The sequence below is a fragment of the Ovis canadensis genome, chromosome 25, assembly GCF_042477335.2.
Source record: "Ovis canadensis isolate MfBH-ARS-UI-01 breed Bighorn chromosome 25, ARS-UI_OviCan_v2, whole genome shotgun sequence".
NCBI lineage: Eukaryota > Metazoa > Chordata > Mammalia > Artiodactyla > Bovidae > Ovis > Ovis canadensis.
Window position 1 is genome coordinate 39,976,371 of NC_091269.1, and position 26,405 is coordinate 40,002,775.

Genomic DNA, 26,405 nt, shown 5'->3' on the forward strand with positions numbered 1-26,405 from the left:
TGGAGAACTTTCAGACGTACATGATGGATTCAGAAAAGATAGAGGAATCAAAGATCAAATTGCCAACATTTACTGGATCACAGATAAAGCAAGGGAATTCCAGAAAAACATCCACTTCTGCTTCATTGACTATGCTAAATCCTTTGACTATGTGGATCACAACAAAATTCTTAAATAAATGGGAATACCAGACCACCTGACCTGTCTCCTGAGAAATCCGTGTGCAGGTCAAGAAGCAACAGTTAGAACTGGACATGGAACAATGAACTGGTTCACAATTGGGAAAGGAGTATGTCGAGGCTGTATATTGTCACATGCTTGCTTAACTTACAAGCACAGTACATCATACAAAATGCCAGACTGGAAAAAGCACAAGCTGGAATCAAGATTGCTGGGAGAAATATCAATAACATCAGATATGCAGATGATAATTCCCCTATGGCAGAAAGCAAAAAAGAACTGAAGAGCCTCTTGATGAAGGTGAAAGAGGAGAGTGAAAAAGTTGGCTTAAAGCTCAACATTCAGAAAACGAAGATCATGGCATCCTGTCCCATCACTTCATGGGAAATAGATGGGGAAACAATGGAAGCAGTGTCAGACTTTATTTTCTTGGGCTCCAAAATCACTGCAGATGGTGACTGCAGCCATGAAATCAAAAGACACTTACTCCTTGGAAGAAAAGCTATGGCAAACCTAGACAGCATATTGAAAAGCAGAGACATTACTTGCCAACAAAGGTCCATCTAGTCAGAGCTATGGTTTTTCCAGTAGTCATGAATGGATGTGAGAGTTGGACAATAAAGGAGAACTGAAGAACTGATGCTTTCATACTGTGGTGTTGGAGAAGATTCCTGAGAGTCCCTTGGTTAGCAAGGAGATCACTCCAGTCAATCCTAAAGGAAATCAACCCTGAATATTAATTGGAAGGACTGGTGCTGAAGCTGAAGTTCCAATACTTTGGACTCCTAATGTGAGGGGCCACCTCATTTTAAAAGTCTCTGATGCTAGAAAAGATTGAGGGCAGGAGGAGAAGGGGGTGACAGAAGATGAAATGATTGGATGGCATCACTGACTCAATGGACATGAGTTTGAACAATATCTGGGAGATGGTGAAGGACAAGGAAGTCTGGCATGCTACAGTCCATGTGATTGTAGAGTCTGAGATGACTTAGTGCTTGAACAACAACAATAAACACAATAAACTTATATTTAAGAGAATAAGGCAGAGAAGAAAGGTTTAAAAAAAATCCAGGAAGGCCGAATATAGGCCTTCATAAATCTGATTTCATTCTATTCTACATATGAACTTTAAAACAATAGAATGAAATGAAATTGGCCCACTATATACTGTACCTCCACTAGCTTTGACATATATATATATATATATATATATATATATATATATATATATGTCACAAGTCCATGTTGGATGGAATTGGAAATTGATGAACGTTTGACCTTCTGACACTCTAGCAAAATGCAGACTGTAAAGTATCATAAAATTTTTTGAGCTATTAGATTGTTCAAAATTAAAAGCAAGCAATGTTCTGGATTTCCTGGTGGCTCAATTGGTAAAGAATCTGCATGCAGTGCAGGAGACCCAGGTTCAGTTCCTGGGTTGGGGAGATCCCCTGGAGAAGGGAATGGCAACCCACTTCAGTACCCTTGCCTGGGAAATTCCATGGATAGAGGATCCTGGTGTGCTGTAGTCCATGGAGTCACCAAGAGTCAGGCACAACTGAGCAACTAAGCACACACATCATGTTCTGGAAGATTTTTTTCCTAATACCATTGACAATGTAAAAATTGCCTTGCTGATGTATATTATTAACTTTTATTCCACAAACAATCTCAATAATTATTTTTGTCTAAAATTTTGTTATTCTGTCATACAATATCTGAAGCATAATCATAATCTTCTCAGATAATCATTATAATGAGTCAGTTTCCTTTCTTTCAATTCTGTTTTTTCACAACCATATTTATTTTGAACAAAATTGTATCATATGAAACTACTTTATTATATGAAATGGAAAAGGCCAGAGAGAGTCATCTACAATTCTTCTTAGTCAGTGACTCCTTCTTTAAGCTTCTTTTAAAATGTCAAATTTATATGGAAGTGAGACAATACTTTTGCTTTCTTCCATGCAATTTGAATAATGCTAAAAAACAATAGCATAATTTAATCTAGCTATAATTTTATACAGCTACATAATGTAATACAGTAGTATCTACAAAGTGACCTAATCCAATTAAAAAGACTGCTTAAGAAAAAAAGAACTTCAAAGTGACACAATTATTTGAACTTTGAAAATTGTGTGTTCTAAAATAAATAGAAGCACACAGGTAAAAATCATTAAGCATTTAAAAAGTTATGAGAACAAATAAATCTGTTTAATATATTATGGTTTCATTTATTCTGCTACTATTAATACTTTATCTCATAAAAGTGAATGCAATGATTCTAAAATATAGAAACCATGGGCAGATCTGGGCTTCAGTCATTTATTCATAGTAGATCATGAATTATGTTACAATAGAATTTGTTTTTAACTGTAAAGGCTGAATATTAAAAGGGTTAATAAAATGCTCACAATGTTTAAAGTAGCAAGATACTGAAAAATATATATACTACATATATGAAAATATATCTTCAAAAATGCTTTAAAATATTTGTCTGTTATTATTTTTCTTTATTTTTCCTTCTTTATATCCCAAAATATAATATCTAAGAAGAGAACATTCAAGTTCCAAGAAAAGGAAGATAAAAAGACTAAATAATAAGAAGCAGCCTGATAAAGTTTCTCTTACAGTTTATATGCAAGAAAAATATGAAATAGTTTCAGATTTAAAAAGAAGTGCTTTTTTCATCAAAGGGGAATAAATATGTATTGTGCTGTGCTTAGTCCCTCAGTTGTGTCTGACTCTTTTTGACCCTATGGACTGTAGCCCGCCAGGCTTTTCTATCCATGGGGATTCTCCAAGCAAGAATACTGGAGTGGTTTGCCATGCCCTCCTCCGGAGATCATCCCAAACCAGGGATCAAACCCAGGTCTCCCACACTGCAGGTGCATTCTTTACCATCTGAGCCACCAGGGAAGCCAAACACACTGGAGTGGGTAGCCTATCCCTTCTCCAGGGGATCTTCCTGACCCAGGAATTGAACCAGGAATTGAACCAGGGTCTTCTGCATTGCAGGAGGATTCTTTACCACCTGAATTACCAGGGAAGCCCTTAAACATGTATTATAGGGTTGAATAATATAAAACCTAACGAGGAATATTATATCTCAGTCTGAAATATTAACTGAGTATCTAAATACATTAACTAGAGAGACTGACAGATTTTTCAATTAAAGTTAAGCAAAAGGTACCTAAGCAAAAGGTACTCTAATGATGTAGCTGCATCTTAGAAAACTGGAATAGAGACATGAGAAATCTAAAGAAAACAAAGTATTGGGAGCACCTGTAAGGATTATACACTTCCTACATTTTATATATTCACTTCATTATTTTACTAATTACAATTTGCTTTGTAGTTTTATGTAGAATATCAGAGCATATTGCTAACACAGAAAACCCAAGATAATTTTGAAAAGTACTGATTTTTAAAGAGCAAAAATAAGAAATCTAAGGTATTAAGGAAAAAAATACTAACATTGGGTATTACAGCCAACTAAAATAATTTGAGTATATTTGAAACTCAGAAGGCGATAATTTAAAGCTCAAAAAATGTTTGACTAATCAAGCCATAAATGATAATAATGATGATAATGATAATAATAATAATAGAACCTCAATAAATAATTATCTCAATAAATTTTTCATTAGTTGTATATTAATTATGCAAAAAACAATTCAATAATAGTTTAGGAAAAACCAGTCTAACAGAGTAAAAATTCAAATTTGTTCTAATCAATATAAAATGACAGACAGCAATTAGCATGGACTTTCATTACATTCGTTTACAGAGAACTGACCTGGTTGGCAATCTGCCGAGCAAGGGCATCCATCCTTGATCCTGATTCTGATATCATTTTAGCTGCATAGATCACATCAGTTGTATGCTTCAGTGGTCCTTTGCCCCTTAAAGTAAAAGAATCCATGTTTGTTGCTGTGGTTCATGCTAAGACACAAATACACACCCAGATTTGCACCTCGAAGTATAACCCATTGGCTTTCCATATTTCAGTTTTGAACAGGCCATGATTAGATTCCAGTATGATTTTTTTTTTTTTAATGAAGACCTATTGTGTTAAGACTCAGGATATTCTTCCAAGAAGATGGACTCCATTTGATCTTTAGTCCCATGAACCTCTTATAATAAACCTCAGCCTAAAGATACTTTTGGTGGATGCGAATCTCATAAGACAAAGATATTTTCCTCATTCTAGGAGTAAAAATGAGATTTTGAACAATTTATATGTTTAACAGTACATTTTGATTAGCAGGTATGCTTTTAATGCTCCTCTTTTTAATCCTTTTTTAATGGTCTTTAGGTTAAGTGCTCTTTATCAAATTTACTCTCCTCCACAATTAGTTCAAAGTAAAATCATAGTTGCTGTTGTTGTTCAGTCATTAAATTGTGTTCAACTCTTTGTGACCCCATGGACTATACCACACCAGGCTTACCTGTTCTTCACTGTCTCCCAGAGTTTGCTCAAATTCATGTTTACTGAGTTACTAATACTATCTAACCATCTCATTCTCTGGCACACTCTTCTTTTGCCTTCAATCTTTCTCAGCATCAGAGTCTTTTCCAGTGAGTCAGCTCTTTGCATCAAGTGGCCAAAGTATTGGAAGTTCAGAATCAGTTCTTCCAGTGAAAATTCAGGGTTGATTTACAAGTGACTGGTTTGATCTCCTTGCTGTCCAAGGGACTCTCAAGAGTCTTCTCCAGCATCACAGTTCGAAAGCATCACTTCTTTGGTGATTGGCCTTCAATTGGTCCAGTTCTTACATCTGTATATGATTACTGGAAAAACCATAGCTTTGACTATATGGACCTTTGTCAGCAAAGTGGAGTCACATTACCTTGCACTGTTTCCCCACAACAGGCTGCTTCTTACTATTTGTGAGTCAAGCAAGGTAAATATCCACTTCATATCTTAGTTTCCTTGGTGATACATAATAGGAGCACCCACCACATGGAGTAATTCTAGGGACCACACAAGTTAATTTCTACAAAGTGCTCAAAAAATAGCTTTAAATGAAGCAAGCATTTTAATGAGTTTTTATTTTTGTCATTGTTATTTTAAGATAGTTTTGTTTTCTAATGCCATGCAATGAAAGTTGGGTTTATTTAGGGATGTGCAGCATAGTTAAGAAGTGCACTTCTTAAATAGTTGGAATGGAATAAGGAGATATCTTTCTGTCTTTTCATCCCTCAAAAATAAATGAATCACTGACCTGAATGAATATCACTGTTCCACCTAAAACTATTCCTATTATTTCCAATTTCTAATCATCTACTTAATGCCAACATACTGGCATTTCCAATTATGTGGTTTATGTTCCTTGTTCCTAGCAAAGAATAGGACTCTGAAGAAATCACTGACTAATGCAGTTGTTTTGATGCTTTCCCAGGGACAAGAAGAGTGAAGAAGGTGGGAGGAAGGAATAAGCTGGTCAGGGTGAGGAAAGGAAGATTCTGAGAGGCCAGAATACAATGGAGTTGAAAAGAAGCAGAGTAAAAACTATTTGTCCAATATTTTATTTACATCTTGGACCTATCTTGAGGGTAGATGCCCTGATGCTAAACCTAATAAGATGTGTTGTTAGAGAAAAATCCCTGTTCACTTAAGAGAACATTCTTTACTAATACAAGATAGAGGGATTCATGCAAAGGAAAATGATCAGAGTATTGTACACCAGAAAACCTGAACATCAAATCAATAGTAACTGGTATTTCCAAAAGACCCTTTTCACTGTACTATTTTTCATACTGCCTCTCAAATTCATTATAAGCAAGTTTTCCTGTAAAAATGGAACACCATGGTTAAGATGATGAAAACCTGGCCTCAGTACATGGTTATCATATTTCTCCTCTTTGAATCTGCCAATACAGGCTGCTTTGAATTTTTTCTAAAAAAAATCACCATTCATTATTATAATTTTTTTTGCATTGCTCTTATCAAATTCACTTTATACATCAGTCAGGATTAGATGTTATGTACATGGTTATGTTCAAGAAAGGCACTGCATTTCATTATCCCTATGCATCTCCAGAGAAAGTTAAACTTACATAAAGCTGTCTAAGTTCCCAAAAGGCAGTGCATCAATTTTCAAGGTCTTAAACAATGGACAAAGGTTGTTTCTAAGAAGAGCAGCTAATGCTCACTTAGCTTAAGCAATGGACAAAGCATCCTAAAGGATGTAGCTAATGTACCCTTCCCCTCAAAATAATAAATTCCCCCATATAAAACCCTAGGCTGATGAAAAGGAAATTACCTCAAACTTTCAATACACACCTTGTTATGAGACCACTATCTTAAACACATGTAGAACTTTAAAGTAACAATAATATATTATGACAGACTACAATTATTCTCTTCCTCATGCTCCTAATTAAATGTATTGCCTGGCAAGCTTCCTACTGATTGCCAAACAAAATATACATTTTACAAATGATTCCACATTATGCCAAGTTCCAGAGGAAGCGGCAATTACTGAAACTATGATAAATTTTTAACATTCTCAGCCTGAAATGTGCTATGTAATGAAGGCTTTTTAAATTAGAAAATACATTCAAAGGTTGTTTTCTGCCTTCATTTTCATAATGGGTTCTCAGGATCTCCTGTCAGCAAATTATGTCTTAAATCATTGAGCTTGGATCGTACAAGGAAAGATACCCAGAGGAGGAGTGGGTAGACTTTGGTGATATTTTAAGGAAACCAGAGGCCAGAAATCTTTCATAAATAGTGGTTACAATAAAAATCTATCTCTTCAAAAAGGAGGGCAGATCAAGCTCTGGAGTAGACAGTTTGCCAGTTAATCATTAAATTATATGTTAGAAGGTATAATGAGAAAGGCTGCAGTAATCCAGTGATGTTGAGGCCACTGACAACTTTATTAATGCAAGTGAAAGGGATACCTTTTGAAACTTGATTTATTGGTGCAACACAAACCTCTCAGGCATTTTAGATTTGGCCCCAACCTTGAGTCTCACTCCTCTCCTTGTCCTCGCTCAGGTTTTGACATCTATCCTCCTCTCCTTTTCTTTATCTTGATTAGTATGAGAAGCAAGAAGATGATATAGCTCATCAGTAATAGTTCAATTAACTAGAAATCTGGTTTAATTACAGAACCATATCATAGAAATTTTGAGGACTTATTTTGTCTTTTTTAGGGACAGAATGTCTTTGAAATGACTTGCATTTTCTGCTACTGATTAAAAATAAAACAAAAGGGTTAATTATATCTTGTGCACTTTATAGTCCCTAAATCTCTGAAGCTCCAATACTTTGGCCACCTGATGTGAAGAGCTGACTCACTAGAAAAGATTTTGATGCTGGGAAAGGTTGAGAGCAGTAGGAGAAGGTGGTGACAGAGGATGAGATGGTTAGATGACGTCACTGACTCAATAGACTTGAGTTTGAGCAATATCTGGAAGTCAGAGGAGCCTGGCATTGTGTAGTCCATGGGGTAAGAGATAATCAGACACCACTTAGAGAGTGAATAGCAATAACACATTTTTGGTAACATAGTATCATTTCCTCTATGAAGGCTGACAACTTCACCTTTAATTCTTTTTTCCTCTATCTTTATATAAAATAAAACTCATGACATTGTGGTTAACTTAAGAGATGGAAACAATGATATATGATGATATACTATATATTATGATCCATAATAGTAGTTAATACATTTAGTATTTTTTATGTACTAGGCACTATCGGAGGAGAGTGAAAAAGCTGGCTTAAAACTCAACATTCACAAAACTATGATCATGGCATCTGGACTCATTGGAAAAGACCCTGATGCTGGGAAAGATTGAAGACAGGAGGAGAAGGGGACAACAGAGGATAAGATGGTTTGATGGTATCACCAACTCAATGCACATGAGTTTGAACAAGCTCCAGCAGTTGGTGATGGACTGCAAAACCTGGCATGCTGCAATCCATGGGGTTGCACAGAGTCAGACATGACTGAGGGACTGAACTGAACTCAGCTGAAGATACTATCCCAAGGGAAGCCCATGGCTCAGCAGTAAAGAATCCACTGGAGATGCAGGAGATGGTTTGATCCCTGGGTTGAGAATAACCCCTCAAGGAGGAAATGGCAATCCAGTATTCTTGCCAGGAAAATCTAATGGACAGAGGAGTCGGGCAGGCTGCAGTCCAAAGGGTCAACTGAACATACACACAAGTACTATCCCATACAAAGACTAATTTTTTTAAAATATAAATTTATTTATTTTAATTGGAGGTTAATTATTTTACAATATTGTATTGGTTTTGCCATACATCAACATGAATCTGCCACAGGTATACACGTGTTCCCCATCCTGAAAACCCCTCCCACCTCCCTCCCCGTACCATCCCTCTGGGTCATCTCAGTGCACCAGCCCCAAGCATCCAGTATCATGCATCAAACCTGGACTGGTGATTTGTTTCATATATGATATTATACATGTTTCAATGCCATTCTCCCATATCATCCCACTCTCGCCCTCTCCCACAGAGTCCACAAGACTCTTCTATACATCTGTGTTTCTTTTGCTCTCTCACATACAGGGTTATCATTACCATCTTTCTAAATTTCATATATATGTGTTAGTATACTGTATTGGTGTTTTTCTTTCTGGCTTACTTCACTCTGTATAATCGGCTCCAGTTTCATCCATCTCATTAGAACTGATTCAAATGTATTCTTTTTAATGGCTGAGTAATACTCCATTGTGTACATGTACCACAGCTTTCTTATCCATTCATCTGCTGATGGACATCTAGGTTGTTTCCATGTCCTGGCTATTATAAACAGTGCTGCGATGAACATTGGGGTACATGTGTCTCTTTCAATTCTGGTTTCCTCGGTGTGTATGCCCAGAAGTGGGATTGCTGGGTCATAAGGCAGTTCTATTTCCAGTTTTTTAAGGAATCTCCACACTGTTCTCCATAGTGGCTGTGCTAGTTTGCATTCCCACCAACAGTGTAGGAGGGTTCCCTTTTCTCCACACCCTCTCCAGCATTTATTGCTTGCAGATTTTTGGATTGCAGCCATTCTGACTGGCCTGAAATGGTACCTCATTGTGGTTTTGATTTGCATTTCTCTGATAATGAGTGATGTTGAGTATCTTTTCATGTGTTTGTTAGCCATCTGTATGTTTTCTTTGGAGAAATGTGTATTTAGTTCTTTGGCCCATTTTTTAATTGGGTCGTTTCTTTTTCTGGAATTGAGCTGTATAACTTGCTTGTATATTTTTGAGATTAGTTGTTTGTCAGTTGCTTCATTTGCTATTATTTTCTCCCATTCTGAAGACTAATTTTTATAATAAGTCTATAAGTTTAGAATTATCCTTATCCTTATCTTACAGATGAGACATTTGAGGGATGGAGACATTAAATATATATTTTATCAAGTTTCACAGCTAATAGGTATTGGAGACAGGATCTGAACTCATGCATTCTGGCCATAGGATCTTTTGTAATGACCAGTCTACCCTATTTCCAGTGAAATATACTAAGATGACTCTAAAATATTTTAAAAGGTCTCCTTAGACATTGGTACAAGTTACCAAGATGGAAACAGAGAGCAAGTGGCAAGGTGGCTCCCCAACAGTGATTTACTCCTACACAGCAACCTCAAGGAACACAAACCAAATCAGTCCCAATTAAATAAAAATGAACTACATAACATAGGCTTTTTGAGTTTTATCAAATTGTTGAAATAGCACTAGTAGCCTACAGTCTTGATATTGCTTCCTTGAGATATTACAACTTTTATTACTGATCTTAGTACCCTCTCTCTTTCTCCCTGGATTCTAATCACTAAATTCAAACCTCAATTATTATAAATGCCATACTAGACAAGAGACTGAATGCTGATTTTATTTGTAACAAATAGATTGCTATATTATAAATCATTTTCTTACCTGAGAATCTCAGTTTTAGACATAGTTATTTAGACTTAGTTTAGACATGGTTATTTCATTCTAACACTGAAATTTAGTGCTGCAATAAAGTAGAGTGAAATTAATATAGACTTGAGAAATACATTTTGTCTTCATCCTAATACTTATTAGATATGAAGCTTTAGGTAAATACTTTGTTGGCCTGAGCTTATTGTATCTTTGTTAAAGTAATGATGGTGTTACTTGCCACACAGTCAGGATGCATAAAATTATGTATTTTACCCAATATTGGGCACTCATTAAGTGCTCAGCCAATTTTACTTTTTATTTTTCTAATGCCTTTACAAAGGATATTTTATTAAAATGTACCCTTTTTATTTTCAGAATTATAGCAATTGACACACAGTACAAACTGACTTGAGTTTCTTGCTGACAATGTAACTCTGTATAGCCTTGTCCATAATATTTCACTAATAGAAAAACAATACAAATATAAACCTGTAAGTTTTGTCTGTGTATACTTGTTATTGTTGTTCAAGATTGTCCTTAAACTCCATATAGAGAGTTGAATTACATTTAATGATAGATCTTTTGGTGCTATAAATGTCCCAAGATTAATGATTTAGCTCTACAAGGGTACTGGCAGAATTCTCTTACTTGTAGCTCTGACTTCAGATACAAAAGAAAAAAGTAATTATCATGGAAGCAGCTGAAAATGATGAGATAAAGAGAGGTACCAGACTCAAACAAGGACATACTGTTCCTCTACTATTCAAATATGAAACTTTAATTAGTCAACTCTCTCCCTGTGGATGTTACTTTCCCTTGTAAAGTGTCATTCTCAAGTTTTGAGGACCCTGTAAAAGTCCTTGAAAATAAGCTAGTGAATTATCAGCTAGCAATCATCCTGAGTAATTAGTATCCTGAGGAATCTTTGAGATTCAAGTCTGAAAAAGGTGTTGCCCCATGAAAGAAGGAAAATACTGTCTGAACATTGCATATGTATATGTATATTTTTTTCATTTTTGCTCCTCTCATTCCATATTATTCAGAAGAGCCTGGCTGCTATCAGAACAACATAAAAGTATCTTAAGGGCTTAACACAATAAAGGTTATTCCTCTAGCATATCACAGTCAAGGTGGATTGTGGGGTGATGGTTCATGTTCCACATAGTCATTTAAGAACTCAGACTCCTTCTCATAATAAAGATAACCTAACATCTACGGCTGCATAGCCCTCAGAAGAATTCATTGGAACCAGACATCTGACATGGAAAATGAGTGAGGGTTTCATGGGAAATCTTAGATATAAGGATAAAAATTAGAACATATCACTACTACCTGTGTTCTATAATCTAGACACATAGATAACTGCAGATAAAGCTGGAAAAAGCATTCTATTTGGACACAGGAAAAAAAGAAAACAGGGTTTTATGAACTCACAGCATTTCCTCTATATATAGTCGCAGGGGTGCTAAAATCTGCTATCTTCTTTTGTCACTTTTACAACAGAAGTCCATGCTCCCTGTGAAGGTAATTTTGGATGTCACCAAGTAGGTGGGGAAAAAAAATTGGGAAAATCCCAAGTGTCTTCACCAATACAGCTGAAATTATAAGAGATATACTTTGCCTGGGCAGAGGACCAAATCTATTTTTTGTTTTGCAAATGTCACAGTGTAGATGGTATATTATTAACAGTAAAAATTACATAAGTTTAACTTTATGCATGGTGATAATCAGTTCAGTTCAGTTCAGTCGCTCAGTTGTGTCTGACTCTTTGCAACCCCATGAATCAGAGCACGCCAGGCCTCCCTGTCCATCACCAACTCTCTGAGTTCACTCAGACTCACGTCCATTGAGTCAGTGATGCCATCTAGCCATCTCATCCTCTGTCGACCCCTTCTCCTCCTGCCCCCAATCCCTCCCAGCATCAGAGTCTTTTCCAATGAGTCAACTCTTCACATGAGGTGGCCAAAGTACTGGAGTTTCAGCTTTAGCATCTTTCCTTCCAAAGAACACCCAGGACTGATCTCCTTTAGAATGGACTGGTTGGATTTCCTTGCAGTCCAAGGTGATAATAGCTTTTTGTATTCAATGTTGTATTTATTAATGAAACAAAAATAAGGCTCATTTTAGAGATCATTTTGGGCATTGGCCTAGGGAGAATACTTCTAAAGTTATTAGTACTATTTTAATATTATTGTTGCTACTGCAGTTGTTGTTGTTTGTGTGTATATAGACTCTGTGTGTGTGTCTGAAGTAGGAATACCCTTCCTCATATGCAAAAATTAATTTTAAAAAAACTTGAGACATAAATCTTTTATCTATTCTGAGCTTTTATTTTTCTAATTTACTCTCCACCTAGCAGTGTTGTTTCAAATCCTAGACAGACTTACAAGTCAGAGGAGACTTCATGGCATACCCTTAAAGGACCAAAACCACTAAACATCTAGGTGGATGCAGAAGAAGAATTAGAATTCTTTAATTACAATTCTATAGAGATATAATTTATTTATTTGTAGCAAAGAAGAGGTCACCTGGAAAGATATTTTTATTTTTGTGTTCAGTAATTCAGGTCGACAACCTTCTTCAGTTCTTCCTGTGAAGATTTTACTATTTTCTTGTGTAATTTTTTTCACCGAAAGCATATATAACCAAACTTTTATGTGCTTACTATGTTCCAAACACTGTTAAGTTAGTCAGTTTTCCGCATCCAGCACTGCTGCATAATATTGTGCAGAATGTTCGCTGCACAAATTTAAGAGTTGCCATTCCTACCATGAATACTCCCATAATTGTGCATATACTAATTTATGCAGCCTTACATACTCATTCTGCTCCTAGAATCCATTCTGTTGAAGTTCAAAGTCCCTTAAATTTTCTCCAAGTTAATATATGAATATCAGTTGGTGTAAATCTAAAAGCAAGGAATTCAGAGCCAATTAAAAATAAATCATGGAGGTGGAAACATCATCATAAGTTTTCTGTTAGCATGTATCTTGAAGCATGGAATTCAATGGATGGTTCTGAATTGAGGGAATGATTCATAAGCTCCAAAAAAATATACAAGGATAGAGATTCTCAGCTGTTATTCTGAATGGGGTCTTATTAAAGCATCAATCTATCTATCTGAACATTCCCAAGGATTATGAAATAAATAATTTCTTCTCAATTCATTTTTTATCAGTAACCTAACATTATCTTTCTCTCCCCCCCCTTTTTTTTTTTCACTCTACTTGAGGCTAAAAGCAAATATACTGAGGGGAAAAGAAAGTCGCAATTGTTGGATTTTTTTTTCCCCTTCTCAATTGGACTTTTGAGTTTTGGTTTGGAGAGAGATGTAATCTAGTGGTGGAGGCCCATAATTGACCATCAGAAGTTTTCTAGAACCTACAGTGGAGCCAGTAATGTTCATTTGAAAACCACAGCACTGCTGAAAATTGTGGTATATAAGTATTAGCTTTTTCTAGTGACCTCAGCCCAATTTTTGGTTTATTAACTTAATATTCCACCTAAAGATCATAGACATCTTAGAAACTTTGCTACTATCCATCATTTTTCTGGTGACAAGGACATTCTTGTATCAGCCTAAAGAGGAAACAACAGTTGGTAGTTTCATGGCTGCTGATTCTCACTGCTCCCTCTTTACCCACACCTGGCATCACTCTTTTATCAAATATTCTCTTAATCTTTCTTCAAGCGGAGTCTTTGTATTCATTTCCTGTTGCTGCTGAATGAATTGTCACAAACTCAGTGGGCTTCCCTCACAGCTCAGAGGTAAAGAATCTGCCTGCAATGCAGAAGACCTGGGTTCGATCCCTCGGTTGGGAAGATCCCCTGGAGGAGGGCATGGCAACCCACTCTAGTGCTCTTTCCTGGAGAATCCCATGGACAGAGGAGCCTGTTGGGCTACAGTTCATAGGGTCACACAGAGTCAGACATGACTAAAGCGACTAATCAGCAGCAGCAGTGATTTAAGACAACACAAATGGTGTTGTACAGTTGCAGAAGTCAGAAGTTCTAAAGAACTTTCACTAAAGTCATGGGGTTGGCAGGGCAGGACCTTTCTGGAGGCTGTAAGGGGAGAATCCGTTCCTTTGCCTTTTTCAACTTCTAGTGGCCCTGAGCTGTGGCTCCTTCCTCCATCTTCTGAGCACATCACTGCAGTTGCTATTTCTGTCATTGCTTTGATGACCTTCTCTTTTCTGGTTTCTTGTTTCTTCTAGTAAGGACCTCTGTGATTACATCAGGTTGACCCAGATAATCCAGGATAATTTTCACATCTCAGTATCCCTGATGTAATTACACAGACAAAGTCTCTATTGCCACTGAAGGTAACAGTTGCCGGTTCTGAGGATTAGAAGGGGGACACCCCAGAGAACCATTATTCAGGCTGCTGCAGTCCTCAAGATTCATGACCAAGTAGTCAGACTTGGCTCCTATGAGGATTTCCCTGGACTTAGACAAATCAGTGTCAACAAATTGAAAGAGATCTGGCAGTTGCTTCTCCAGCTTGCAAGTTATTTCTTTTTACAACTGCTAGTGAAACTTTCAGGTTCTTGGTTCTTAATTGCTTGCTTGCTCTATATTCCTCTTCTTATAATTCATTTCAAAAGGTGGGGCCTGAAGAAATTCAAAGATCTGGGAAAACCAGTTACCCAGAGAGACTATTTTTCTTCCTGGTGCTGCTCCTTCCTCATTCAGGACACAGTAATTTTAGTGTACTCTCTCTCCTCTTGGGGCTGTCCATGAAAACACACACATCCATTGCTTGAAAGTACGTCAAGTCTACCATGGAGTGAAATAAGTGGAGAAGTCCTAGTCTGTGGGAGATAGGGAACATTTCTCAGGTGATTATTATAAATATTCATTTTTTTCTTTCAGACCTACAGGTCTTGAAAATTCTGAAACATATTTTCATAAGATATTCAGAAACTGTACCTGCTGCTTATGTTAAGGGGTCATTTTGGGACATTAGATTGAAATCATTTAAGAAACCTCTTGGAAGCAATCAGTTAAGAAACTGAAATATGGGATACATTTCTCAGTGGTGGTTCTCCAGACTCACATGGGTGGTGAAAACTGACAAGGAAATCCATTTGTATGTGTCGTCATGCATGGGAAAGTAACCCCTGCAGCAGCAGCAACCCCTGCATCACCACCAAAAACTAGGACTGTTAAGTCATTTTTCATCAATACTTTGTTAGGACATAATGGGAAATCTGTACTCAGCACCAGCATTTGAAAACAGGTCTTTTTCTCGCCTTCTACACATTACTTCTCTGAGTGCACACATTAATCAAAGCCAATGTACTGTAAATACAATCACACTCTCCAACTGTGGGAGTCCCTCTTTTTCCTGTTGGCAGTGGCCTCGGCATTAATCATGTACACAATCTCTTACAGAGCCTGGGCACTTTTTCCCAGCTTCCCCTTAAACCACTGTGATATAAGGACTGCTCCTATTCCTTTTATATTGGACCAAATGTTATGGGTTTCATTTTCAATTTATGCAAATAATACTATTTAGCTTTTAATATTTCACGTTTGACCTTCTTAAAACCAATATACCAACTCACTTTCTAATCTGGTCATGGCCTGATGTTATCCTAGGGTCCAGTTGAAGAAGCATAGAGAAGGTAAAAAGGCCACTAATTTAGTAAAGACTTCCCTCATAGCTCAGTTGGTAAAGAATCTGCCTACTATGCAGGAGACTCTGATTCAATTCCTGGGTTGGGAAGATCCCCTGGAGAAGGGATAGGCTACCCACTCCAGTATTCTGGCCTGGAGGATTCCACGGCTGTATAGTCCATGGGGTTGCAAAGAGTCAGACACGACTGAGCTCCTTTCACTTCTATTTTCATCCCAGTTAACAGATTGAGTATAGAGGGTGTTCAAGAGTCTGGCTTGCCACCAGTATCTGGCCTTGATGCTTTGGAGATGATAAAAACTGACAGTAAGGGACTTCCCTCATGGTCCAGGGGCTAGGACTCTGTGCTTCCCAAAGCAGGGGGCCAGTTTCAATATCTGGTTAGGGAACTGGACCCCATATGCCAAAACTAAAACTTCAGATGCTGCAATGAAGTTAGAAGATCAAGCGTGCCGCAAATAATATCTGGTACAGTTAAAAAAAAAAAAAAAAACACCTGCCAGTTAATCTTTGGCATGCTCTCCCACCTCTATTCTAGTCAGATATAGCTGCATTTTATTAAATTTTAGAACACTGCAAGGCCTACCATTGGCCTTGGGCTTATTGGGCTTATTCACACTGAGTGTGACAAGATCTACTGGTTTATGTAGCTAGTCTTCTTGCTAATGTGCCATTGTTGCTGCTCTCCATTGATTTACACACCATATTACATTATTTTATTGTAAAGTAACCCCAAAATGGTTTTTATTTAAGTAAAGGGTATGACTTAAAAACTTGAATGAAATAGCCAGCTCTAGTTTAGAAAAATATAGTATTTTTTACTTTCTCCCCCTGTCAGGTGTAATATTCAACTATTTAACTAACGCTATGTGAGACAACAGGCTTAATGTCTTTTGAAGTAAAAGTTTAAACAATATTATTGTCAAACAGTAGTCATCCAGTACCATGTTCAGCTGTGTGATCCTTCTCTTGTCTGTAGGTGATGGCCTTTGCCCAAAAATTGTCTCTTGCCATGGGGATAAAATAAACGCATGCCATAGCCAGGTATTTGAATCTGTTTTTATACTGGATGGCTCCATGGAGAAAGTCACATGGTCATATCAGATGGAACCGTATTATAAGGACTATTTTAGACTAGTTTAGAATTGTATACTTAATGACATTTCTTTTTAAACCAAAATTACAATAGAAACACATAGAAACGTCCGAGCTGAGACCTCCATACCTCCATTCCTTTTTCTCTATAACTTTCTAGATCCTGTTGCTCCTTTTTCAGAGTGAGTGCTTTGGTGCTGCCCCCGTGGGGTGCCTTGGATCATGGTGTCAGGATGTATCCCACCACACATCTCCTCCACCCTTTTCTGCATGGGGTCTATTTCATTCAAGGCCTGCCAGTTCTCTCTTTCTGAAAATAGGCCTCAAAGGTTTCCAAGAATTCTTTTGAAAACTTTAACTGTGGCATGTGAGCATACTGAACTTGACTGCAATAGTTGCCTTTCTCTCCAGCTTAGAACTCCTCTCCAAACCCATGCTTCTTTTTTGAAAATGTTCTCTGAAATGTGAGACACTGGGATTCCAATTAAGTGGGGGTTATTTAGGAAGGGAAAAATAGGAAATGAGGAAGTCAATGGCCACGATAGTTCAGTTACTCTGAATAAAATCCAAATTTGCAGCTCTCGAGAGGAAGCTCATAGAATGTATTTCTGTGGTTTAGACTCTGGTGCTGAATACCTTTTTTCTCCTCCCTCAATAGGGAAAAAGCGACATTTTTCCCAGAGGCTAAAATCATTAAGATTGTGTCTGCTCCATGGGATTAGCTCCAAGAAAGCTAATATGCTTACGCTAGGAGCTGGCATTCTCAAGACATCCCCTCTTCATATTGAAGTTATGGTGCTTTATTCGGCAAAACATTCATAGTTACAACCAAATAGGTTGCTTTGCACCTTTATAAATCCTGCTCTGTCAAGCACAGAATGAGATAACACATGTTTTACCTCCACTTCCTATATATGCATATTTATTTATGTTACATGTATACTATAGTGCTAATAAATTATGTCTATTACAAAACATATACAGAAATTTAAATTATAAAGAGATCAATTACAGATAAAAGAAACTGCTTTAAATATCTTGCTAATGATAATGTCACTAAAACAATCTCAAGATGTAATATTCCCTTTAGGAGAAATTTAACATGAATATTGCTACTGCTAAGTCACTTCAGTCGTGTCTGACTCTGTGTGACCCCATAGACGGCAGCCCACCAGGCTCCCGCAGCCCTGGGATTCTCCAGGCAAGAACACTGGAATGGGTTGCCATTTCCTTCTCCAATGCAGGAAAGTGAAAAGTGAAAGTGAAGTCGCTTAGTCATGTCTGACCCTCAGAGACCCCATGGACTGCAGCCTACCAGGCTCCTCTGTCCATGGGATTTTCCAGGCAAGAGTACTGGAGTGGGTTGTCATTGCCTTCTCTAAACACAAATATTAGGGAAGTAAATTCATAGTTCAAACAGTCTTCTTAATAATTAATTTTATTGAGCCAGTTCTTATCAATTTTGATTAGATCACCAGTGATTTTTCTTTGTAATGTGGCTCACCAATATCTCCTAGGAATAAGAGAATTGTCAACTCTGGCATCCTGTTTTCTGTTTGAGCTTGTCTTCTAATGATCCTCAATGTTTTCATTGATTTTGTTTGTTTTATCTGAAAAATTTTTAAAAATGTATCCTATTTAGTGAAGGTTAGCTTCACTAAAACTAGATAATGCAATTCATAAACCCAGTTAACCAGGGATACATTGTGACATGTTGAAAGCTACTGAACAAGTGAAGGCACCATAATCAGTCCTTTTATGCTGCAGAAAGCTCTTGCAAGGGACCAGTCAATCATTTTTTTAATACCATTAAGGATACAATTCTTCTGTTTTGATAACAAAAAAATACAATAAAATTGCAAATATTTTATTTTCCCTGTCCAGTAGAGTATCTCATGGCCCAAATTTACTATTTAAAGGTGTAGCTCAAATGATATTTTTTTCCATAAAACCTTTCTTTTTGACCAACGCAGGAGATAAATATTTGATTCCTATGAGCATTCCTACCATCTTGCCTGTACATCTTTTAGAATTGATTCAAGGATAATTCATGTTTGGGTTTCCTAGTGCATCTGCATGCAGGCAGAACAGTGAGGAGACCAGTCATGGACATACATATCATTTGCTGTTTAGTTGCTAAGTCACGTCTGGCTCTTTGCCACCCCATGGACTGTAGCCCACCAACCTCCTTTGTCCATGGCATTTCCCAGGCAAGAATACTGGAGTGGGTTGCCATTTACTTCTCCAGGGGATCTTCCTGACCCAGGGATCTAACTCATGTCTCCTGCAGGGGCAGGTGGATTCTTTCCCACTAAGCTACCTGGGAAGTCATTATATATCATAGTTCTTCCAAAAATACATGTCTGAAGAGATAAGTGAATCAATCCCTCTACCCTAGTTGCAAATAAACTTTATAATTTTGACTTATATATTCTTGCCTCTATTAAGTGTTATCAAATGATAGATTATTAGAAAACATGCAAAGAGGAGTTAAAATGAGAAAAGGGTTATTTTTTAAAAGATTCAAAATAAATATCAAATTCACAGTGGATAACCATCTTTGAATAACTGTAATTAGGCAATGGGTGATTATCCTAAGACAGTTTTTATTCTAAAATTTTTAATGTGCATACATGTATAATTCAACATATTATACTCATCTATATATAATATATCTTCCTTCTCCTCTTCTAAATTAGTTCCAGATATAAACTATGCATGACCAGAAGGATATGTTTTTATTTCTCATTTTAGATACTGGATGTTGGGAAAGAAATCTTTATGGTCGTTAGAGAACAACTAAAAATGTTTATTCCTGTGAGAACAGATGCTATAGTAAAGACAACAGGAATTATTTTTAGGGTTTTTTTTTAGAGCAGCAAAGAACTAAAGGTGAAGGGTGAATTCAAACTGAAGACCAACAAACATTATTGCAGATGAAAAAAAAAAAAAAAAGAAGTTCAAGGAACAAAAGACCAAACTTACTTTTAAATACAGCTACTATTTCTGGAAGCATGGTAAATACTTCAAGGGTTGAAAACTCCAGGTTTTTCTCTGTTGTCTGAGAGTTGAGCATGGGCACCCTTTATATTTTCCCACATACTCAGATGACTCCCAAGGATCACCAAAGTGAGATTAATGATTTAATTTTCTTTTCAAAGGTTATGTTCTCTTCCTTAAGCCATACACATAACTAACTGTGGGAAAAGTGTACCAGGTCAGACTGGTAGAATTGCAAAGGTTTCCACTGGATTTAATGGGAAAAAAGTAAAGGGGAGTCAAATCATTTAAACTGATGCTTATACTGAGAATTCTGAAGGCCATGCCCACTACCAGAAGGGGGTCTCCTGCTATAGTCTGTCTCTTGGAAATAAAATTTCCTATCAACCACCTGAGAAGAGATTCTTAGTAAGCACTAACATATATCTTTGCTACAGTTTCTAAATTAACAATTATTAGATTCAGAACATAATGTCTCTGACTGTTGGACTAGCTTACCATTTGCATGAGATGACACTTTGTTTCGGCTAATTCTCTGTTGGATAGAAACATACATCTCTATTTCATCTCTGACTTCATACAATCTATGAAATAACAATAATCTCAGACATGCAGATGACACCACCCTTCTGGTAGAAAATGAAGACGAACTAAAGAGCCTCTTGATGAAAGTGAAAAGGAGAGTGAAAAAGCTGGCTCAAAACTCAACTTTCAGAAAACTAAGATCATGGCATCTGGTCCCATCACTTCATAGCAAATAGATGGGGAAGAAATGGAAATAGTGACAGACTTTATTTTCTCGGCCCCCCAAAATCACTGTAGATGGTGACTGAAGCCATGAAATTAAAAGACGCTTACTCCTTGGAAGAAAAGCTGTGACCAACCTAGACAGCATATTAAAAAGCAGAGATATTACTTTGCCAGCAAAGGTCAGTTTAGTCAAACCTGTAGTTTGTCAAGTAGTCAAGTTTGGATGTGAGAACTGGACTATAAAGAAAGTTGAGTGCCAAAGAATGGATGCTTTTGAACTGTGGTTTGGAGAAGACTCTTGAGAGTCCCTTGGACTGCAAGGAAATCAAACCAGTCAATCCTAAAGGAAATCAGTCCTGAATATTCATTGGAAGGACTGATGCTGAAGCTGAAATTCCAATACTTTGACCACCTGATGTGAAGAGCTGACTCTTTCGAAAAGACCCTGATGCTGGGAAATATTGAAGGCAGGAGGAGAAGGGGACAACAGAGGATGAGATGGTTGGATGTCATCACTGACTCGATGGACAAGAATTTGAGCAAGCTCCAGGAGTTGGTGATGGACAGGGAAGCCTGGTGTGCTGCAGTCCATGGAGTCACAAAGAGTCGGACAAGACTGAGTGACTGAAGTGAACTGAAAACTTTGAAATGGATGAAGCCCCAAATTAGGAATCTCAGACTACCTTGTCACCATAGGTTCCACTTACAAATTTCCATAGGTACAACTAATTTCTCTCTTGCTTGTTCTTTTTAAAAATATACATATATATAGTTGATTTATAGTATTATATTAATATAGTATTATAGTAGTTATAGTATAGTAATTATAATTATATAAATATAATTATATATATATATAATTATACAATACTATAAATCAACAAAGATCAGGGCATCCGGTCCCATCACTTCATGGGAAATAGATGGGGAAACAGTGGAAACAGTGTCAGACTTTATTTTTTTGAGCTCCCAAATCACTGCAGATGGTGCCTGCAGCCATGAAATTAAAAGACGCTTACTCCTTGGAAGAAAAGTTATGACCAACCTAGATAGCATATTCAAAAGCAGAGACGTTACTTTGCCAACTAAGGTCCGTCTAGTCAAGGCTATGGTTTTTCCTGTGGTCATGTATGGATGTGAGAGTTGGACTGTGAAGAAGGCTGAGCGCCGAAGAATCGATGCTTTTGAACTGTGGTGTTGGAGAAGACTCTTGAGAGTCCCTTGGACTGCAAGGAGATCCAACCAGTCCATTCTGAAGGAGATCAGCCCTGGGATTTCTTTGGAAGGAATGATGCTAAAGCTGAAACTCCAGTACTTTGGTCACCTCATGCGAAGAGTTGACTCATTGGAAAAGACTCTGATGCTGGGAGGGATTGGGGGCAGGAGGAGAACGGGATGACAGAGGATGAGATAGCTGGATGGCATCACTGACTCAATGGACGTGAGTCTGAGTGAACTCCGGGAGATGGTGATGGACAGGGAGGCCTGACGTGCTGCAGTTCATGGGGTCACAAAGAGTTGGACACGACTGAGCGACTGAGCTGAACTGAACTAAACTGAATTATAGTATTAATATAGTATTATATTCAGGCATATAAAATAGCTATTCAATACTTCTATGGATTAAACTCCACTTATAGTTCTAACAAAAAAATGGCTATATTTCCATTTACAAATATAAACAGTATTTGTCTTTTTCTGTCTCTGTACATGTGTATACATATATATATATATATATATATATGTATATATGTATACACATACCACATTTTCTTTAACTAGTCATATGTTGATGGACACTTAGGTTGCTTCTATATATTGGCTTTTGTACATAATAATGCTGCTCTAAACAGCAGGGTGCATCTTTTTAAATTACGTTTTTTCATTTCCTTTCAATATATACCCAGGAGTAAAACTGCTGGATCATATGGTAGCTCTATTTTTAGTTTTTCAAGGGAACTTCAAACCGTTTTCCATAGCGGGTGCAACAATTCACGTTTCTACCAACAATTTAATAAAGTTCCCTTTATCCACATCCTCTCCAACATTTGTTATCTGTAGACTTTTTGATGACAGCTACTTTGACAGGTGTGAGATGATACCTCATTGTGGTTTTGATTTGCACATCTTTGATAATTAGAGATGTGGAGATATTTATATGTGTCTGTTAGCTTTCGGTACCTGTTCTTCAGAAAAATGTCTATTCAGGGCTTTCTGTTCATTTTACAATCAGATGGTTCATTGTTTATATTGATTTGTATGTGTTATTTATATCTTTTGGATACTAACTCCTTATCCTTCATATTATTTGCAAATATTTTCTCCAATTCAGTTGTCTTTTCATTTTGTTCATGCTTTCCTTTGCTGTGCAAATGAAAAGTTTAATCAGGTCTCCTTTATTTTTGTTTCTTTTGCCTTAGGAGACAGAACCAAAAAAAAAAAAAATGAACAAACATTGCTACAATTTATGTCAACATGTTCTCTCTATTCTCTCCTGAGAGTTTTATAGCTTCAGGTCTTACATTTTTGGCTTCAATACATTTTGAGTTTATTTTGTTACATGCTTTGATAGTATGCTATAATTTTATTCTTTTACATGAGGCTGTCCAATTTTCTAAGAAACATTTATTAAGAGAATTTTTCTCCACTGCATACTCTTGCTCCATCTGTTGTAGATTAATTGAACATGAATATGTAAGTTTATTTCTGGCTTCTTTATTCTATTCCATTGATTGATATGTCTGCTTTTGTGCCAGTACCATGCTATTTGATTACGATAACTTTGCAGTTTAGTCTGATATCAGCGAGTGTGATACCTCCAGATTTGTTCTTTGTTTTCTTAAGATTGCTTTGACAATTTGGAGTCTTTTGTAGTTCCACATACATTTTAGAATTATTTTTTTCTAATTCTATGAAAAATGTCCTGGGTATTTTGAGAGAGATTGTATTAAATCTGTAGATGGCTTTGGGTAGTACTGACTTTTTAACAATATTGTTTGTTTCCAATTTATAAGCATGAAATATCTTTCCGTTTCTCTATATCATCTTCAAGTTCCTTCCTCAATGTTTAAAATTTTTGGAGTATTGGTCTTTCACCTCCTTGTTTGAGTTTATTTCCAGGTATTTTATTCTCTTTGATGCAATTCTAAATGATTGTTTTTCTGCTTTCTCTTTCTGATAGTTCATTATTAGTGTACTTTCTCTTTTATTTTGCCTCCCCATTTCCTTGTTAGTTAAATCTGAATGCATCTGTTAATTTTACTTGTTGATTAAACAGATTGCTCATCCTTAATATCACAGAAGTTTAATGTTACCCATACTAATAAATTGCAACTGTATGGCATTTTATAAATTAAAAAGCCCATTCCTACAGGTTATTTAATATGTGGAACAAACTTGCAGTATAGTAATGACAATGTTTACCAGACCCAATTATGAAAGAAAATACTGATCTTTATATAAGCTAGTGGCTCAGTCAAGCTTCATATTCCAGAATTGGCAAAACAGGGGTTAGCCAACCCAATGCTTCTGATTCTTTCTCTATGCTTAGGCTATCCAAGGTTGCCAGTTTTTTAAAAAAAAATTCTCTTTGAGGGCAGAAAAGCAATACAGGTCCTCTTTCTCCTGTGTCAAATAATTAAATATTCCAGCTTTCCTAAGACTTCTTATGAAAAGCTATTTCAGTTCCATGAAAGTTGTTCGTTAGCGATGTGTTTGACAAATAATTATTGATTACGTGTGAGGTACTTTCATAGGCAATATGACAGGTAGATTAAACTGGTATAGCCCCTGTTCTATGATACAGAGTGACAGAATGGAAATGTCACCCTAGTGGAAGGACCATTTCAACAAGGCTGTCTTCTCTGTTTTATTTCAAGCTTTATAAATGTAAAACTAGAAAAAAAAATAGTCCATTTAGTCATTTGTTCATTCTGAATTTATTCAGTAAATATAACTACTGACCAGAATTTTTCCTGGGCATTTGGATTCTTGAAGCTTGAAATCTAATAGGAGATGTAGTTAACTGAAGAAATAAACAAATAAAACCGAGAAATATGATAAAATACTTGATCGGAACAGCAGGGAATATTAGTTGAAGAAGTAATCTGTACTAAGACAGGCATAAGTATATAACAAAAGTTGAATATAGAAAAGAAAAAAGATAACTTTTACATTTTAAAGTCTAGCTGAAGTTACATAAGTGATTCACAGAATATTTTAAAAATAGCTAATTTCTGTCTTCAGTAAGTACTATAAACCACACATAATGATATTAAGGATAAAACTAAATAAAATGAGGCCAGTGAATGAAAAATAGATAATCAGAGTGGACATGAATCATGATACTTCATAATTACAAATGCCTTTGAAATATACAATTATAGAAACTAATAGCTGAAAGGGAACTAGATGACTAATTAGTCTGGGTTCTCTCAACTGTGGAAATAATTCCTACAACCTCCATGACTAATAGTTATCTACTTTCTGACCTCCTATTTCCACATAGGGGCCCATAACTACAAAGGACAGAGGTTTTTGGTGAGATTGGCAGCTTTAACTATTAGCTATTTATTTAAATTGAACAAAAATCTGCTTAGTTCTTCACACTAGCCCTAGATCTTCTGTCTGGGTTTGTCACACAGCAGGCATGTCCTACAAGAATGAAGTATTAGGCTCAGATATTTGGCATGTTTGTTAAGACACCATTGCTTGTTCTGGTAAATACATTATAGAATGTGGAGGAAGAAAAAGAACGCTTAAAAAACTGAACACAATAAACAAAGAAAGAAACTTTTCTTCATATAAAAGAGGAATAATAATGTTGATAATCAAACCCAAACTAGGGAGGAAGAAAAGAAGTAAGTGGAAAAATGCCTGATGCCACAGTGATGAGGGAGGCAGATCTGGAAGCACATGTTCCACAGTGTTCTTGTCAAAACTCACCTCAACCGCTGAGAGAAGACAGCATAAGTGTTGGAAGAACAAACTGAGCCCTCTCAGATAATTACAGTGACAGACAGCAGCTAACAAAGGAAGAAATTGTGAAAGGCTTAAGGTTAGGTTGAGTTTCTATGAAGAGCTGAGGTGTCAGAATTGACACTGTGCAAAAGAAGCTGTGGAAATCTGGTGGCTTTGCAGAAAGAGAAGTAAGGAGGAAGAGAGAAGAGGAATGAGGAAGAGAAACAGTAATTTTTGTATTTCAACCTTCAGTCAAAAATAAATTTATAGTAAATCTATTGCTTTTATATAGAACTCAGTGTTTCTAACCATTAGTATGGATAAAAATCCACAGCTAATACATGGACATAGGTATAAATTTCATGGCCTTATCATTTTTTAAACTTTTACTATGGTTAATATTCCATCATCTACAAGTATGTGTGTATATGTGAGTGTGTGTGTCTATCTATTTCTGACTCTTTTCTCTGTTAACAAATTTTCCCTCCTAACAGACAATATTCAGGCTATATCAAGCCTATGTAGCACTCCAAACATTTCTCCCTCAGTTGTTTGTTTTTGACACCATCCTTGAATTTTTATACTGCTCCATTTAATGAGTGGTTTTTACCTCTGCCAAAATTGATGCTGTCAACGCCAGGAATCTGGATACCCACGACAGTTTGCTGTAATCATGAGAAGTGACATGGGGACAGGAACCACCTATAACGTCTCTGCTTAACCTCTGAAAGTACCAGATTTCACCTCTTTAAAAAGAGCATAGGATGTCATTCTTACCCATCTCATGGAAGGAAGAATTTCTAGAGTTTAATGGGTTAATGAATGTGAAAGTACTTTGTGTAACTCAAATTTCTGTACAGATATATAAATACTATTATTA

The 26,405-nt window shown here is 36.5% G+C and overlaps 1 protein-coding gene across 2 annotated transcripts in view; it reads right to left on the minus strand.

Moving 5' to 3' along the window:
* CTNNA3 (catenin alpha 3) overlaps window positions 1-26,405 on the minus strand; it is a 1,891,866-nt gene that overhangs the window by 83,778 nt on the left and 1,781,683 nt on the right. For both annotated transcript variants that reach the window (XM_069571817.1, XM_069571818.1), the window contains exon 16: window positions 3,980-4,085. In XM_069571817.1, the coding sequence (XP_069427918.1) occupies window positions 3,980-4,085 (106 nt within the window). The remainder of the gene's footprint in view (window positions 1-3,979; window positions 4,086-26,405) is intronic.